Genomic DNA, 17,440 nt, shown 5'->3' with positions numbered 1-17,440 from the left:
ACTGTATAAAACGGTTAAAAACCATAACCATTCACCGTAAAACTAGATTAGTTACGGTTAAAAAAAATATACTAACCGTAACCGTTAATATACCGGAAACGTATCAAAACCGTTATTTAACCGTACGATTAGCCGCACGGTTAACCGTATTATTAACCGCATAATTAAACTTTATAAAATATAATTGTAACTATGTATAATGCAAAAAAAAAGTCTCGAATGTTCGGATAAAAATTTCTGAAAAAGTAAATAATACAACCTATGAAAAAATATCATTAGAAATAATAGTTTTTTTCTCAAACAATTATTTTGGAATGTTATATTGCTCAAAATGAAGAAAATTTTTATTTATTATAGGACTAGTAAATTCATATTATTATTCTAACAATAAAATATTGTTCATTCTATATAATCTTAATTTTCATATGTAATTATATACTAAAGTACATTTCTATGTAATTTTTTTTCTTTCTAAATTCTTAATATTATTTATTATGTGTACTGCTAGGATGTTTCCAATCAGAGTAAATTTTTAAAATTTGTTCTGCGTTATTTTTTTGTACAGCTTTCGTGTTTTATTCTTTTGTACAGCTTTGCACTATTCTCTAACAGCTAACAGCTTTGCACTATTCCCTAACAGCTAACAGCTCCAGCTAACCGCTCCAGCTAACAGCTAACAGCTTGTTACCAATCAGACCCGATATTTATCTGTGCTATATAACTGATAGGTCTATAGCGTAGACACAGTTAGAAAATTGGAGTCTAATTTTCAGTGCTTATGAGTTGTCACAGATGAAAATTCTTTGGGATAAGAAAGTTTCTAATTAATAGCTTTTCTTTGTCCGGAAATTACGCATAATGTGAGAAACTGAGAATATAAAGCTGATATGAAATGACATTAACTATTGTTTTTCCTCAGTTTTTTTTTACCTTTATGATCCATCAAACATGAATATCCCATGGACGCACAGTAAAAAGGAAAATAGTTGTTGTTATGTGATGAAATCGTGATCACACACGCAATGCATGTGTGTATCAAGGAAACAAATTTAAACACTTTTTGTTTGTTTGTGAAAAAAACGTTATATTTTCACCCGCCACATACTTGTTTTGGAGTATAGTAGTAAAAGAATCATAAACGCAATGGAATTTGCTAATTGGAGGACGCTTTTTGGATGTTTTTCAACGGAGGACCGTTGCATTTTGGAAATGTCACTAACTTAACGAGTAAACTACTAAATCACGATTTAGTGCAATATGTTATCATAGAGTTCCGTGGGAATCCCTATTGAAGCTAACACTTAGCCCATCAAGTAGGCCATTACCTCCAAAATGTGAACAAACACTAAGATAGCTACAATTTTATTTGTTTGGTCCAAATTTTCTCATAGAAACCTAGACTATATATCTATAAGATCTACAATCATCATTGGAAACTACGTAAATGAAAACCATATAAATGTAAGTTGGGTGTGGCTTATATTTATGAGCGTGATGAAATCATAAATGCTTTACATAGAGTAGAAATTGCTTCATGAGAAGGGAAAAGAATTTATAGACAGAGAGATCTCATCAAAATCATTAAAGACTTGAGACTTTGGTATATATTTTGCATGTGGGAGAAAATATTTGTGAGTGAGAGAGAGCTTTCACTTTCTTACCTTCTCATATTAACTCAAAAACAATCATTATCTCCCCACCACATTTATACCTTTGACCTCTCACATGCTTTGATCTCTTTACTCTGAACTCTGAATCTTTGTTTTCAAATTTCGGTAACATCGAAATTTTCAATATTTACGAGGGTTCTTAATAAAGTCAAATACCTAAAAATAGTTTATAAGACGATCGTTCATATCAGTTGAAGATGCGTGACGCTACAGCAAGACATGCAAGAGTATCCACATTATACTTACGTAAAGTAATTTTTCCTCAAAAAAAATCAACTGTACATTTTCATTAATACAAATTACAAACTAAATAAAGCCGAATAACCGATTAAAAAAAGAGCCGAGGAAAATGAAACACACTTAAAAAGAGTTAAAACAATACTAAACCGGACCAAAGCACAAAGCAGACTAATTGGGATAAAATAAGTAATTAACAACCAAATCTCTCTTAACGCTAAAAACATTTATGAAAATGACAAATTTACCCCTTATACCGGTACCCTAAATTAACCGCCGGAAATCGGAAAACTCTCATAGGTTGAGTAGATCCGGCGGACCTTGAGCACCGGACATCGGCGAAAGCTCATTCTCCGGCGTTGATTCCGTCGTCGGCTGATCCTTCGGCGGTGGCAACTTCGGGATCTCAGTGAGGATCTGAACAACTTCCCTCATAGTCGGCCTCTCAACGGCTTGTTCTTCGACACAGAGCATCGCGACATAGAAGACGTGCGTCACTTCATGAATCGGAATCGATGAAAGTCTCGGATCCAATACTTTCAGAACCGATTCTTTGTTCGAATCAGTCATTTTACGAACCCATTGCACAATGTCGACACCGTCACCAAATTCTCCGACAGGTTTTCTTCCGGTGACGAGTTCCAAAAGAACCACACCGAAACTATACACATCGCTCTTCTCATCTACCTTCAACGTATACGCATACTCTACACAACAAGAAAACACCAAAACAATTTTAAAAACAGAGCAAGAGATGGTAAAGTTCGAATCTTTTTTGAAGTTTTAAAAACAGAGCAAGTAATTGTGAAGTTGGAAACTGTTTTTGAGGATTTTTCCGTTACCTGGAGCTATGTAGCCGTAAGAGCCAGCGATTGCAGACATACATTCAGAAGTACCGGAATCTTGAAGGAATTTAGCGAGACCAAAGTCAGCAACATGAGCTTCAAAGTTTGAATCGAGGAGGATGTTGTTTGATTTAACATCTCTGTGAACAATCAATGGAGAACAATCGTGATGAAGATAACAGAGCCCTTTAGCAGCTTCAAGAGCAATCTTGTAACGTGTATCCCAATGCAAGTGTCCTCCTTTCTTACCGTGAAGCACCTCACCGAGACTACCATTAGGCATGTACTCATAGACTAGTAGATTTGTTTCGTGGTTAGAGCAAAAACCGAGAAGCCTCACTATGTGTCTGTGTCTTATCCTTCCTAAGGTTTGAATCTCTGCGTTGAATCCGTGATCATGGGAAGATCCACGGGACATTGCAGCGAGTCTTTTGACCGCGACTAGATCACCATTAGGCATTACGCCTTTATAGACAATACCAGCTCCTCCTTTGCCTATAATGTTGTCTTCTTTGAGAGAATCCAAGACATCGTCACATGTGAAGTCTAGTCTCTGGAATGCTGTTAACCTCCAAGCCCGTGACTCGCTCGCCTTTTTCAATGATCTAGCTTTGATAATAGCTACTACCGCGAATGCAATCGAACAAATGAGTAGTCCAAGGACGAGCAATAGCTTCATAGAAGCTGATAAAGGTCCTTTACTATGACTCTGGTGAGCTCCTTTAGCAACACCATCTTTACAAGGACCAAGATAAGGACCACAGAGATCAGGATTACCCAAGAACGATGTGTAGTTGAAGTAACTGAATTGTCCAGTGCCCGGAACCAAACCGGAGAGATTGTTGTAAGAGAAATCAAGTGATGTTAAGCTCTGCATTGACGAGATCGAACCGGGGATTGATCCAACCAGATTGTTTCTCGACAGATTCAAGTAATTCAATATCTTCATACCAGTGATCTCATTTGGGATTTCACCGGAGAGCTCGTTTCTACTCAGATCAACAAAAGTTAAGAGCTTGCATCGGCTGATCTCCGGCGCGATACGACCGGAGAACAAGTTGTGGCTGAAATCAATCTTCGAGAGCTGCTGAAGCTTCCCTACCTCCGAAGGAATCGGACCTTCGAACTTGTTTCCATCAAGAAGAAGTTTCTGAACGCCGGTGAAGTTTCCTATCGCCGGAGGTAATGGACCTGAGAGCTGATTGTTTGATAAACTGATCTGACCTAGATTGACGGAGACACCTCCGGCAACCGGTAACTCTCCGGAGAGATAATTATCTTGGAGCTCCACTTGAGTTAATTTGGGTAATCCGAATAGTCCTTTAGGGATTGACCCGTTTAGGAAATTCTCACCCATTCGGATCCGGGTCAAAGACTCACATTTGCCAAGAGAATCAGGGATTGAACCAAAGAGAAAGTTTCCAAGAGTGATTAAAGTTTCTAACTTGTTACCGGAGCACATGTTCGGCGGTAAAGTTCCGGTGAGCTTATTGGAAGAGAGATCGACAAGATTGAGTTTACCGTTCTCCCCCAATTTCTGCGGGATGGTTCCGGTGAAATTGTTCTCCCAAAGCTGTAACACTTCAAGCTCCGGCAAGTCTCCGATGAACTCCGGTATCTCGCCGTGGAGTTTGTTTCTGAAGAGATTCAAAAGCGTGAGATTCTTCAACTCTGCGAAACTCGCTGGAATCTCTCCGGTGAACATGTTGTTAGACAAATCCATTGATTTCAAACTCGAAAGCGTTCCTAGCTCCCAAGTTAACGAACCGGAGAAGACATTCACTTGCAAGAAAAGCGTATCGAGTTTCTGAAGCTTCCCGATCTCCGGCGGAATCTCACCGGTTAATCCGCAATTAGCGGCGTCGAATCTGACTAGCTCCGATAAATTTCCGATCTCTGGAGGAAGACCGTCTTCGAAAGCGTTGTAGTAGCCGATGTAAAGCTCCCGGAGAGTCTTTAGGTTTCCGATCTCTGGAGGGATTTTTCCGACGAGCTCGTTGCCGGAAACAGCTAAGTACTCAATAACTGGCCAGCTACCGTACGAAGGCGGGATCTTTTCAGCGAAGTAGTTCCCACCCAGGTGAAGATGCCGGAGCTGAGTCAGATTGGTGACGGAAACAGGTAAATCTCCGGTTAGATTGTTGTTGTAGACATCAAGAACTCGGAGATTCACTAATCCAGATGAAATCTCATCGGGAAACGAACCGTTGAAGACATTGTTTGAGAGATTTAAGTGACGAAGACCGGAAAGGCTCGAGATTTCCGGCGGAATCGGACCGGAGATCTGATTATCAGCGAGGGATAGATTCTGAAGAAGACGTAAATGAGAAACATCTGGAGAAAGAGTACCGGAGAGGTTGAGACCAGAGAGATCGAGAGAAGTCACGTGCCGGCGAGAGACATCGCACGTGACACCAGTCCATGTACAGAAGCTAGTTGAGACTTTCCATGAGGAGAGAGGCGAGTTTATGTCATCTCCGGCGCCGGTGAGAGAGGATTTGAGTGAGAGAAGAGCACGGAACTCGGAGATTGGTCGGCTTGTGGTGAAGGTATGAGAAATGTGGAGAAGAAATAGAAGGAGCAGAAAAAGTTTCATTGTTTATCTCTATCTCTCTCTTTTGTGTGTGAGAGATTAGGGTTGTGAGATGGTGTGAGTGTCGAGAAGGTAAGTGAAGAAGAAGAAGATGAGGAAGGTGTGAATTTGTTTTATATTGGTTTCATATTTTTGCTTTATTTTTTGAATATTCTTTTATTTCGTTTTTGGAATTGAAGATAGGTGCCACGTCAGATTTGTGATTTTATTACATTACTGTAATCATAAAACTAAAAAGTAATTGGAGGTAGATAAACACAAATTACAAATCAATAATTCTAGTGCTGATTTGATAAAACAATGAAGTGATAGATTGCAGAAAAAGGATATGAAAAAAAAGAAGTAAAAATAGTATTATGGTCTAATTATTTCACTAATAGTCTGATACTAATAGATAAGTCTTTTGAAATTAAAATAAAACAGCGTAACTATACAATTTAGATACAATTCTAACCAATATACTTTGACGAAATGAATATTGTATTATTTATAACTTTGTACGATGGAGAATATACTATTATTAGGAAAGGTTCATTTATTTTGTTTTGGAGTCATGTTGTTCTTGAAACATTTGAAAGGTGATGTTCTCAAGTCTTGACAAATTTCCTTTAATTTCTCATTTCATACGACTACATGTTTTTATATACATTTCTAAATAATCCTGTGTGTTTTTCTCAATCAAAAACATGGACATATTTACCTCTAAAGTGGCAATGTAAATAAATAGAGTAATTTTTTTTGACAGCCACAGGATAATTGTTCATCCAACAAAATGAGTCAAAAATACAAAAAAAAGGACATGTCCATATTCTTAAACCTATGGTTTTATCGGAAAACGACAAAAGCTAAAAAGATTGTTATTGGTAATTTAATCCCATAGTTCGTAATAAGTTAATGATGCTCTAAAGCGAAAAACCCAATAATTAATTTAGATGAACGGTCCAGATGACAATCACTCCAATGGATAGTCAAAAGGTTTACCACTGTGGAACCCACCTTTTAAAAGAGAGGTTTATGGTAATTGGGCCGTAAGATTTGGGCCCATGTGTCTGAAAATAAAATAGTGAATTATTATGTTTTTTTTGTACTTGTGCCTTTTTGCATTAACAATGGGGTCGTATTTATTTGATTTGGTCGATATGTAAAAGAAGGAAAGAAAAACGAAGTACATTGTAGTATATTATCATACATACGAATTCAGACCATATAATAAAATTCATCTCTGAAACATAATAATATTTATAAAAGTTGAGCAAAATACAAATATAAAAGTTATGAAAAGCTAGATGAAAGTGTAAAAAGACAGACTTTAATAGAAAAAGAACTTTGATAAAAAAAAAAAAGTGCTGAAAGAAAAATAAAAAGAGACTGAAAAATGAAAATGATTGATAATTATTAAAAAGTAATAATTTTGCTGGTGGTAGGGAAATTAACCGAAAGTTTTGGTCAACTATTGGTTTGACTGGACACATTCTTCACCATGGAACATCTTCGTAATTACTTCTGTGCCATTGAGAAAAAACACATGCATAAAAATAACTCTAAACACTAAAACAGCTCTCTGAACTTGAATGGTCTGCTCGTTCCGTTGCAGTGAATTGACCGAATCACCCTTCGAGTCCTAACCAGAAATTGTCGGTTTTGTGATAAATCGAAATGACGAAAACACCCTCTGGTTCGTCGTCATTAATGCAGCCGTCTAAAGGGAGGAGTCTAGGGGCATGATCGTAGTTGCATACTAGTCCAGCTAACGAGGTTTCTTTGCCAGTTGCTACAGTCCTGTTCACTGTCACTGATCTATCTATAATCATTTCTGCATTCTCGTTTCAACTGTATAAATATTTAAAGCTTCAAATTTAAATTATTTCATGTAAAATGGACGACTAATTAAATATGGATTCAAACATACAATTGTTCTGTAATCTTCCTTTTAGACATGGATAGGGAGAATAATTAACATTTTTTAAGCAAAATATCATATCAAACGTCAATAGTTCTAAAATAAAAATTCGGAAAATTATTGAGCAAAGAAGTTATAGAATTATTGACAAATCTGATTTGGTAAGCACGTGTGAAGGGGAGCTTTATGTAAGAAACTTTAAGAAAGTTGTGGGAAGTAGGTGCTTAAGGAGATTCGTTTATTGATTTTACACTTCTTTTTTACTCTCTTCCCTACTTCCAATCTTTAAAAAAAAAATTAAACTTTGTCTTGAAAATAGAAATAAAAAGTAAATAGAAAAATAGATTGTGATGAAGAATAATGAGATAACATTGGGTTAAGAGTTAAATAGAGAAGAATCCAAAGCCAAAAGCAAAGTTGTTTAACTATAGAATCACGTTGTATCCATTATCAAGCTTTTTTGTTTTGTTTATTCTCTAACCGCATCGTCTCGTGTTGTGTTCCTTTTTGTCTCCTTAAATGCACATCTCTATAAGGATTCTTAATACCAACACACAATCTTGATTCAAATCTCTTTACTCACCAAAAAGATAACTATGATTAGTATTACGTATATCAGTATATGCATGGAATGATTATACCATTTTTTTTTCTTTGGAACCAAGCTTAAACGGAAGAATAATAAAGCTCAACAACCATAGTTGATTTTAGTACATTTAGGAATATGAAAGTTAACTATTATTTTAGGAAAGACTGAAGCACAAAGTTAAGGTTTAGGCAGTGATATGTTTTGCTTCTTTTGAATTCATATAATAATGGAGAGAATATGTTGCGAAAGCGACGCTTGATGAAGCAAAAAAAAACAAGACAAAGGTCTCAACAAAGTCATCTTTTTTTTTTTTGGGTTTGAAATTGGTATTAGAGAAAAGAAAGTTGTTTCAATTTTCTAGTGGTCCATTTGAAAGGTGAAACACGACCCAATAAAAGTGAAAATGGGACCATAAACATGTCATCTTCACATCACCACTCTGTTTCTGAGTCCGACCATCACGGACATAAAACATGGTCCAACTAATTTGATACAATCAGTCCCAGTGGCAGACCCAGAAAGTTTTTTTACCGGGGTCAAAATGTATGACAATAATTAATAAATTTTTTTTTTAAGAAAAACTAAAAACAAACAACATTTTTTTTAAAAATAAATCACAAATAGGTTTAATATTTATGGGTGAAGCAAACAAAAAAACTAAAAAATATGTGAGAAATAGTGCCAAACACAAAGTAGTAGAAAAATATTAGAAAACTTAAAAGGTTTAAACACAAATTTGTAATTTTAAGGGGGTCAAAACAGAAAAAATATAAATAATATCATAAATATTAAAGGACTATAATGCAAATTTAGAATTTTAGGTGGGTCAACTGACCTCCTTCAAGCATCTTTGGGTCCGCCATTGGTCAGTCCCCATAACTTCTCTCTACGAGCTACTTAGTTAGTATGTGTATGATCACTATTTAAAACACTTTTAATACTTGCAAAAATGTATTTTTGTATTGAAAAAGCAGAGAGAAAACATGTTCTGAACATTATCTATATTACCACTCGCAAGTCACTTTCCATTTGCAGGATTTACTTCAAACCTAATGGTGTCAGATTGAGATTGTGTCTTACAACAGTATCGCACTTTCTACATCCCCAACTAATGAAAGATAGAATCAATCAAAAATTAATGAGTTTGCTGGCTACACCTTAATAACTTCCTTAACTTCATCTATTGCTAAACAAACTTTCGTATGCCAAGACTCGAGAGTAAAATTCCTAGTACAGAAACTCTATTCCTTCCAATATCGCGTTTTTTTTCGTTCTCCTACATAAAAATTTAACTTAGAATCAAAACTTTGGTATGAAATCGTCAACTTCCTCCGACGAATTTTAGGTATAGAGTATAGACGTTTAGTTAAAAATTAGAGTTGTAGTTTGAAATCCTCTAGACGAAACAGAAGGTTTCAGCAAAATATTCTAGTTGTTTCGCGGGCCAGCGTTCAAGCCCGCTATTTGATGGACATAGGTATTATTATTCAAGCCCACCCTGTGATGATTCTTTTTGGGCCAAGCCCGCGAGTTTGTGGCCCGTTTGACAAAAGAACATCAAAAAAAAAAAATAAGACGAACCTGGCATCTCACGCCACTAGGGTTTCATCAGCGCTCTTCGCCTTTCGAAATCAAGAAACTACCAACATTTTTTTTTAAAACCAAAAGGAAGGAGTAAATTTCACAGCTTTGAGAGAGATAAAGCTATTAAAAGAGTCGTTGAACTCGTCATTGATGCTTTCCCTCACAATGAAAGTTTGCAAACGGATTTAGAAGCAGTGGTTCGGGATCTTGATATCTTTTTTATTTCCTGGAGATATTTAAGTCTTATATGTTGATGACTTTGAAGAGGTTTTAGCTTATTGTCACAAGAAATTCATGGACTATCTTCTATAATTTTGAAGAAGTATACTATCTTCTCTGATTTTCTAGCAGAATGTAACTGGTTTAGTCCACAGGATAATCTTGGACTATCTTCTATAACAAAAGAAGCAAAACATAAGGACATATGGCCTCTTTAGGGAAGCTAAAAAATTTGGTTGCCATTGGTTTCAGTTTCATATTATGAAAGTTAATTCACCCGATTGTATTGTATCGTCTTTGTAGCTAAAAAATGAGAAAGATGAATTGTTAAAGAGGATAAACCAATTGGAGGAAGAAAGTCAGATTGCAACCAAGAAAGGTTTCATTTTTCGGCTAGTCTCTAGTTTTGATGATTCAAAGATATTCACATGAGTGATGAGTGATGTGATGATACTAGTCATTTGAATTCTGAAAGTTATCTTAATAAACATTAGCTAAAAGCGTTTTAAGGGGTTGGAGGTGATGATATTGTTGGTTGACTTGGTGGTAGAGATGGTGATTTCCTTGCTGATCGATAAACTGCAACGCCGGGACTGGTAAGGGGAGTGCGGGGGGGGCGGGGGCGATTGAAATATGTCTTCTTAAAGGGATCTCCGCAACAGTCACAGATCCACTCTTTTGTAGGGGAAAGTCGACAATCAGCTAGTAGGCTCCGAGAATCTACTAAGACAACATTGTAAAAAGGTTTCTCATTCAAAGATTTAACAACACTTGCGACCTGCTTGTCTTCTTTGATGTTTTCAGAGAGAATAAACAAATTTGATGGACGAGGACGATGGTTGTGAGCCCAGATAAGAATATACACTGTCATGCGGTGAAGTCTGGCATGTTTATTACCTGGAAATAGTATATCAACAACGAGATAATCACATATATACATGAGAAAATAAAAACAATATATAAGAGAGAAAAAGTAAAAAGGAATTGTCTCACCTTTGGCTACGGGTAAATGAACCATTCCGGAAGACTCATATGCATATAACAGGTTGTCCGGGATATCATCATCAAAGAAGGCCTCGATACTCGTGTCAGAGCGTAGATATCCTCTATCATTAAGATGGGAGAAGGTTTTCTCAACAACCAATTCAGGATCTAGATCCTTAAGGATCGACCAATCCTCCACGTCCCAGAAGATCGTATTTTCATCCCCTGCGTGGTTTAACATAACGGAGACGCAAGACAAGGAATCAGATCTCGTGATTAGATCCTCCATTAAAATCGATAATTAGGGTTTACAATCACATCCAATATACATATATATATATATATATTGAATGAATAGAGACAATATAAACAAACAATTTCGATCTTACAGTTTCTAGGAGGGTCAGGCATTGAGACGCCGGATGATGTTTCATCCCCTGCGTGGTTTAACATAACGGAGACGCAAGACAAGGAATCAGATCTCGTGATTAGATCCTCTATATAGATATATATGTTGAATGAATATAAACAAACAATTTCGATCTTACAGTTTCTAGGAGGGTCAGGCATTGAGACGCCGGATGATGTTTCATCCCCTGCGTGGTTTAACATAACGGAGACGCAAGACAAGGAATCAGATCTCGTGATTAGATCCTCTATATAGATATATATGTTGAATGAATATAAACAAACAATTTCGATCTTACAGTTTCTAGTAGGGTTAGGCATTGAGGCGCCGGATGATGATTCTCAACTTGCCCGATGATAGGCACTTAGGGTTACATCTATCTCTCTATATATATATACTAATAAAGCCAGAGAGCATCTTATTGGGCTGACTGGGCCTAGAAGATATATCAAATAAGTCTCAGTTGAGATGATGGGACAAACCTTATCCTCCAACATTTCCAAATAAACCTGCTTCATTTCATCGACCAATCCAAATCTAGCCAACGAATTCAACAATGTGTTGTATACTTAAGCTCAAAGCTTTCGTCTTTATTCATCTTCCTACACAAATCCAAAAACAAACAAAGCGTCTGCCACTGATGAATCACAGCTCTTAATCATCCATAACCTGATCTTAAACACAACACCCACATATCCATTGTTGACGAGAAGAGTAAGAAGGGATGCGTACACTGTGATTGAATCTCGGATTCGGTGAGATCCAGTGAGAAAAAATTAGGAGCTGTTTTGGGATCTAGATCGAGCGAGAACAGTGAGGAGACGTGGGAAGGGCTTATCGCAGGAACCATAGATTTCAAGGACGGAGATATAGAGAGAATTGAGAGCAGACGGTGTGGATCAGATTCTTCCTCCGGAAGATTGAGAATTAGCGGAGACACGGAGCAAAACTGCCGGCGAGTGAACGGAGAAGGAACCGTAACATCCGTCGAAAATTTCTTCTTCAGGAATTCGACGGCGGAGATTGAACCAGTCAAACCGGAGTTACACCGTGGTTGTATTCGACGGACCATCGATGATCCGTGGCGTTTTGGATCTCTCCGATGACGAAAACACAGAGAAGAGAAGAAGGAGGAAACATTTTCCAGGTTCTAATGGGCCTAAATGAGCCTTAATGGGCTATTATATGTACAGGTTCTCACTCACCTTAATGGGCTGTCATATGTTCCATTTCAACGCTTTAATGGGCCGATATGAGGTAGGCGATGATCGGAGAAAATGCGCCGGCGATGAGAAGAGATTATATCGGCGGATTGATCGGATTTTTCAGCTTCTTTGCTACCAAAACCTGTTCGCCGGAATCTTCTATCCATAGTCAGTTAAGGTTTCTCAGCATCACTTGTGACTCCGTACGCATAACTTTCCCTCCGCTTCTCAGACAATGCATGGACGAAAGATCGATATCAGCACTCAAGAAGATCCAAGCCCAGATGCTGAAATCTGCTAATTCCGGCCGAACTTTCCGGACTCACGCGAGTTTAAAGTGTGGCGAGATCGGTTACGCACGCCAGATGTTCGATGGAATGTCTGAGAGACATATCGTAACATGGAACTCTCTTATTGCTTATTTCATTGAGCACAGAAGAAGCAAGGAAGCTGCTGAGATGTATAGATTGATGATCACGAATAATGTTTTGCCAGATGAGTACACGTTGTCCAGTGTTTTCAAGGCGTTTTCAGATTTGAGTCTCTTGAGAAGGAGGCACAGAGGAGCCACGGACTTGCTGTGATTTTGGGTTTGGTAAAACAAGGGAGGCGAAGTTAGTATTGGACCGCGTGGCAGAGAAAGATGTAGTTTTGATCACAGCTTTGATCCTTGGTTACTCGCACAAGGGTGAAGATACTGAAGCTGTGAAGGCATTTCAAAGTATGTTAGGTGGAGGAATTTCAGCCTAACGAGTATACTTCCGCTATTGTATTGTAATCTTGTGGAAACTTAAAGGATATAGGTAATGGCAAGTTGATTCATGGACTTATGGTCAAGTCTGGTTTTTGAGTCTGCGCTTCTCTTCTTACAATGTATTTGAGGTGCAGTTTAGTCGATGATTCCTTGCGAGTTCTCAAGGGTTTCAGGTACCCAAATCAGGTAACTTGGACGTCCCTTCTATCAGGGCTTGCCCAAAACGGTAGAGAAGAGATGGCTCTAATCGAATTTAGAAAAATGATGCGCGGTTCAGTCAAACCCAACTCTTTTACATTGTCAAGTGCTCTCAGGGGGTGTTCGAATCTCACAATGTTTGAACAAGGCAGACAGATATTCATGGTAAATCTGGTTTTGATAGAGATATAAGTATGTCGGATCAGGGCTCATTGATTTATATGGGAAAACGTGGATGCTCAGACATGGCAAGGTTGGGTTTTTTGACAACTTGAGTGAAGTTGCTGTTATATCTTTGAGCACAATGGTCTACTGTTATGCACAGAACGGTTTTGGACGCAAAGCACTTGCGTTGTTTGAGATAATGATAAATCTTGGACTACAGCCTAACGATGTAACAGTCTTGAGCGTACTCTTGGCTTGTAATAACTCTGGAGAGGAAGGTTGCGAATTCTTTGACTCCTTCAGAAAGGATAAGATCACTATTGAATTGGAATACAAGCGTGGCGAGATCGGCAATGTCTCCGGAATCCCTGAGGAGCATCTTTCCCGGAAGGTTAATAAGCATTCGATTTCTTCATTTCTTATGAATTCAGTTTAGAAAATTAGGGTTGGAGAATCCTCTTAATTGAGCTACATCGTGTTCTTGATTTGATTTTTGTCAATCGAATCGCCTTAGATATTGAATTGGAATTTACAGGTGATAATATACTCACCTGCTAGAACAGCTACCCAGCAAGGATCTGGAAAACTTGGAAAATGGAAGATAAACTTCGTCTCCACCTTAAAGTAGGCAACTTTTTTCATTCAACGTAACCTCCTTAGTTTCTTAGTTTTATCTTTTTGATTAAGATAATACTCTTTTGGCTAACATTTCATGTCCTCTTTGATCCTAATATGTGTCTTAAAGTTCATTCAACCTCCCTAGTTTCTTAGTTTTATCTTTTTGATTAAGATAATCCTCTTTTGGCTCACATTTTATGTCCTCTTTGATCCTAATATGAGTCTTATCATCCTTAATGTCTTATCTTTGCAAAATACTAAAGTCTTCTGCTTGTGAGTACTAGTCCATCACTTGTTGACATCATTTCTCTATGGCATTGACATGTTTGTAGGTGGGAGAATCCGTTGATGGGGTGGACTTCTTCTACAGGTGAACCCTATGCAAATGTTGGTGACTCTGCTCTTGCTTTTGATTCTGAAGAAGCTGCTAAGTGTTTTTTGCTTTTTTTTATTTTTTATTTATTTATTCTGGTCGCAATTCGTATTTTATGAGAATGTGATGGTTCTGTTTTTAAGTTCCCTTGATATAGAAATTCAGAAAAACTGAAAATTGTTTATAAACCGACGGGTCTCATTACTTAGGATATGGACTAAAACCGTATTTGGTGTACCCGATATCCTCTTTATGTTCGTAACTAATATTAATGACTAATATATCCTCTTTAATTATTTTTACCACTAATTCGTTTTGGAAGTGTATTTTGTGGTGTTATAGTGCAAAGTCGAAAAATTGGATGGTGACAACGAGGTTCTAGATTATATATGTGTAGATCAGTCACAATGTTTGTTTATTCTGCAATGTGGATGGTAAAAACATTATAAAAAAGAAGGCAGTTGCTTCTGGAGTGTATATGTTCTTTCGATCCAATGTTTTAGAAACAGGATGGAGAAATCATTTTGTCAAAGAAGGAGTAACCAAGTTCCATAGTCTGATTATTAACAAGGCACTTTAGTTTTTGTTTTAACCAGAAACCAGCGTGCCTTGCACTCCGACAGGCTATGCTTTTGGCTATGTATATGGTAGAGTGGTGAGTTATTTTTCTTTTTCCGCTCTGTCTGTTTCACGATATTCTGATTATATGGTTCTGTTTTACACCACCTTCAGTGACCTCAATTTTGCTCCTTCTGTTTTCTTGTAGGTGGGGATTGTTCTTCCTTGGCGTGCAGCATTTTGGGGACAAGCAATACTTATGCTTCCTTTTGCTGTTCTATGTTTTGTTATCAAACCCTTGCATTTGAATGGTGTGTTTCCGAAGTTGCAAACACACACACACACACACACACCCTACATCCTGCTGGACTCTAGCTATTTATAATGAATGATGTGCTTTCAGGTTTCGCTCCAGATGATACAGGGAAAACCCGGACAGACAGCTTAAACGTTTTGCCAACTGGCTATGGGTTCTCATCTGTCATGAACGAGGTGAAAATGCTTTTTGTAGATAAGGTTTATATTACAAACGTTATTGGTAACCATTTTTTTCTTCCCGTGTGTAAGCATTCGTGTCTTATTAGTCTTACTGTATTTGACTTATTGAGTTGAAGATACTTTGGTAGTTGGCTTAACAGGGACTTGGGTCATAATGTTGTGTTTTTGGTGAAACAGTAACGGATGGAAATGTTTTAAAACCTTTTAATTGGTATGGTTATGACTCCACATTTACTTCATACATGTTCATTTGTGTAATTGCAATTCAAGTATCAATACCAATTCAATCTGTTAACATAATTTATGACTCCTGATGATACCTGTCAGATTTTGAAGCTGAGTTATGAAGCAAAATCTTTTCGAGATGCTCAGTGAGCTCACAGTAGACTCTTGCTTTGTGGTAAAAGAGTTGATACAACCTGATCGATAAGCTGCCTAGCAGACGGCATTGAGTGCCCCCAAACGATCTCAAACATTGATCAGCGTCAGCAAGTTGAGACAAGCTCCACTTGTATTGTTTGGACAGTTTTTGCAGTAGCCGCAATGTACTTAAAAGTGAATCTCAAGACCAACACCTCCCATCGAGCAATTTACCATATAGTCAACTACAACCCTTGTACCCATTTTGCTTTCACCACATCAGTTCACATATTTTATAAAACTACATCAGAATAACCAAACTACACACAGAAAAGGCGTGTCCATAGTGCATCATTGTAACATAAAACAAAACATCACAAATACATTAGTCTCCTCTTCAGGTTTGCTTACAGTTACAGTAACAGTAACTGCTTATTGTGAGCTTCCGACTCCATCTGATGATATAGGCTTCCACCGCTTATCGTGAGCTTCCGACTCCCATCTGAGGAAGAAGGCTATGCCAAAGCCATGATGAGCTTTCAGTAAAAGGTATATGTTCTGTAGGAACTGCTAAGAGAACATTGTAACCTCTCCCATGCAAACTTCGAAGAACACGGACAGTCAACTTTTCTTTCAAGTTATTTGAGAGTACAATCAAATTGGATTCTATAGGACTGTCCACAGCCCACCGAAGAATGTCCACTAACATCTTATGATCTCTAGCATATCCATACGCCTCAGCAACTATATATTTATCAACGGAGATCTAGATTAGATTACTATATATAGAAGATAAGAGAGGGATTAGGTAAAAGGAATTCACTCACCTTCGGGTACGAAATTGATACTGATTCCCGCAGCCTCACATGTATCAATAAACTTTTGTTTCTTCCTATTTTTCTCATCTTCGTACAACCATATTGACACACGATCCTTACAATGAAAACCCTTATCCTTAAGAGCTGATTTGATATTGATAGAGATCAAATGAGGATCAGGTATAAAAATTGGGAAATCCACCACGTCCCAGAACACACCTACGTTACCCTCTGCCACGGAGACCATGGAATCAAAAATAAAAGCAATCCATTAAAATTTTACTATGACAGACCAAACGAAATCTTTAATCAAATATATTTAGCGAGAACTTTGGATATAGCGAGATCTTACTGGCGTATATCTCGGCCAATCCCGAGCGAGCCAAGGTTCGGCCGGAAGACATGTTTTCGTCGGCAGACATGGTTTCCGCGGCGAGCGAGAACTTTGGATACTTCTCCGACCAAACGAAACAAAGTAAACTTCGTGACCTAGTAGCCGAATGTGGCTGCGGATCAGAATCTTTGTTTATTAGGGTTAGGTCTGGAGTATTTTATTCGGCTGGGCTTTGCAGATATCTATTAGGCCCAGTTGTCCTAATCAATTGCAGCCTAAATTATAGTATTTCTTTGACCAACCGCTTGGTTTCGTACCCAAAAAAACTTTTGAAAACTAGTGAAGTAACGACTTCGAGAACAAACAGAAAAAGAAAAAAAAAAAGGTACCGTAAATCATCTATTGTATTTAAGGATCTTATCTTACAGAAGGAAAATTTGTTTTACGACTCCATCGAAAATAAGTAAAGTTAGGTGTCACGAATAAAAAGATGGTTTATTGGTGTCACGAATACAAATAAATAAATAAG

At 37.5% G+C, this 17,440-nt stretch overlaps 3 protein-coding genes and 1 pseudogene across 4 annotated transcripts; 1 reads left to right on the top strand and 3 right to left on the bottom strand.

Moving 5' to 3' along the window:
• Nucleotides 1-1,909: 1,909 nt before the first annotated feature.
• LOC9301049 (leucine-rich repeat receptor-like serine/threonine-protein kinase BAM1) lies at nt 1,910-5,433 on the bottom strand. The gene is made up of 2 exons (XM_021030318.1): nt 2,750-5,433; nt 1,910-2,614 (listed from the first exon to the last, which is right to left on the bottom strand). The coding sequence occupies exons 1-2, from the start codon at nt 5,346-5,348 to the stop codon at nt 2,202-2,204; spliced, it is 3,012 nt and encodes a 1,003-aa protein (XP_020885977.1). The 5' UTR covers nt 5,349-5,433; the 3' UTR covers nt 1,910-2,201.
• Nucleotides 5,434-9,982: 4,549 nt separating this feature from the next.
• LOC110228160 lies at nt 9,983-11,431 on the bottom strand. Of its 2 annotated transcripts, XM_021024611.1 has the most exons (5): nt 11,329-11,431; nt 11,170-11,217; nt 11,011-11,058; nt 10,631-10,846; nt 9,983-10,534 (listed from the first exon to the last, which is right to left on the bottom strand). In XM_021024611.1, the coding sequence occupies exons 1-5, from the start codon at nt 11,348-11,350 to the stop codon at nt 10,143-10,145; spliced, it is 726 nt and encodes a 241-aa protein (XP_020880270.1). In that variant the 5' UTR covers nt 11,351-11,431; the 3' UTR covers nt 9,983-10,142. The 2 variants fall into 2 exon arrangements, with proteins under 2 accessions (XP_020880270.1, XP_020880274.1); XM_021024615.1 differs by lacking the exon at nt 11,011-11,058.
• Nucleotides 11,432-11,506: 75 nt separating this feature from the next.
• Nucleotides 11,507-16,010, top strand: LOC9301048 (annotated as a pseudogene).
• Nucleotides 15,998-17,104, bottom strand: LOC110228167. The gene is made up of 3 exons (XM_021024633.1): nt 16,930-17,104; nt 16,587-16,808; nt 15,998-16,503 (listed from the first exon to the last, which is right to left on the bottom strand). The coding sequence occupies exons 1-3, from the start codon at nt 16,997-16,999 to the stop codon at nt 16,238-16,240; spliced, it is 558 nt and encodes a 185-aa protein (XP_020880292.1). The 5' UTR covers nt 17,000-17,104; the 3' UTR covers nt 15,998-16,237.
• Nucleotides 17,105-17,440: the final 336 nt, after the last annotated feature.

Source organism: Arabidopsis lyrata (assembly GCF_000004255.2).
Source record: "Arabidopsis lyrata subsp. lyrata unplaced genomic scaffold ARALYscaffold_8, whole genome shotgun sequence".
In the NCBI taxonomy this organism is placed as follows: Eukaryota; Viridiplantae; Streptophyta; class Magnoliopsida; order Brassicales; family Brassicaceae; genus Arabidopsis; species Arabidopsis lyrata.
The sequence above is the reverse complement of the archived record's forward strand: the minus strand, read 5'-3'. Positions and strand labels throughout refer to the sequence as shown.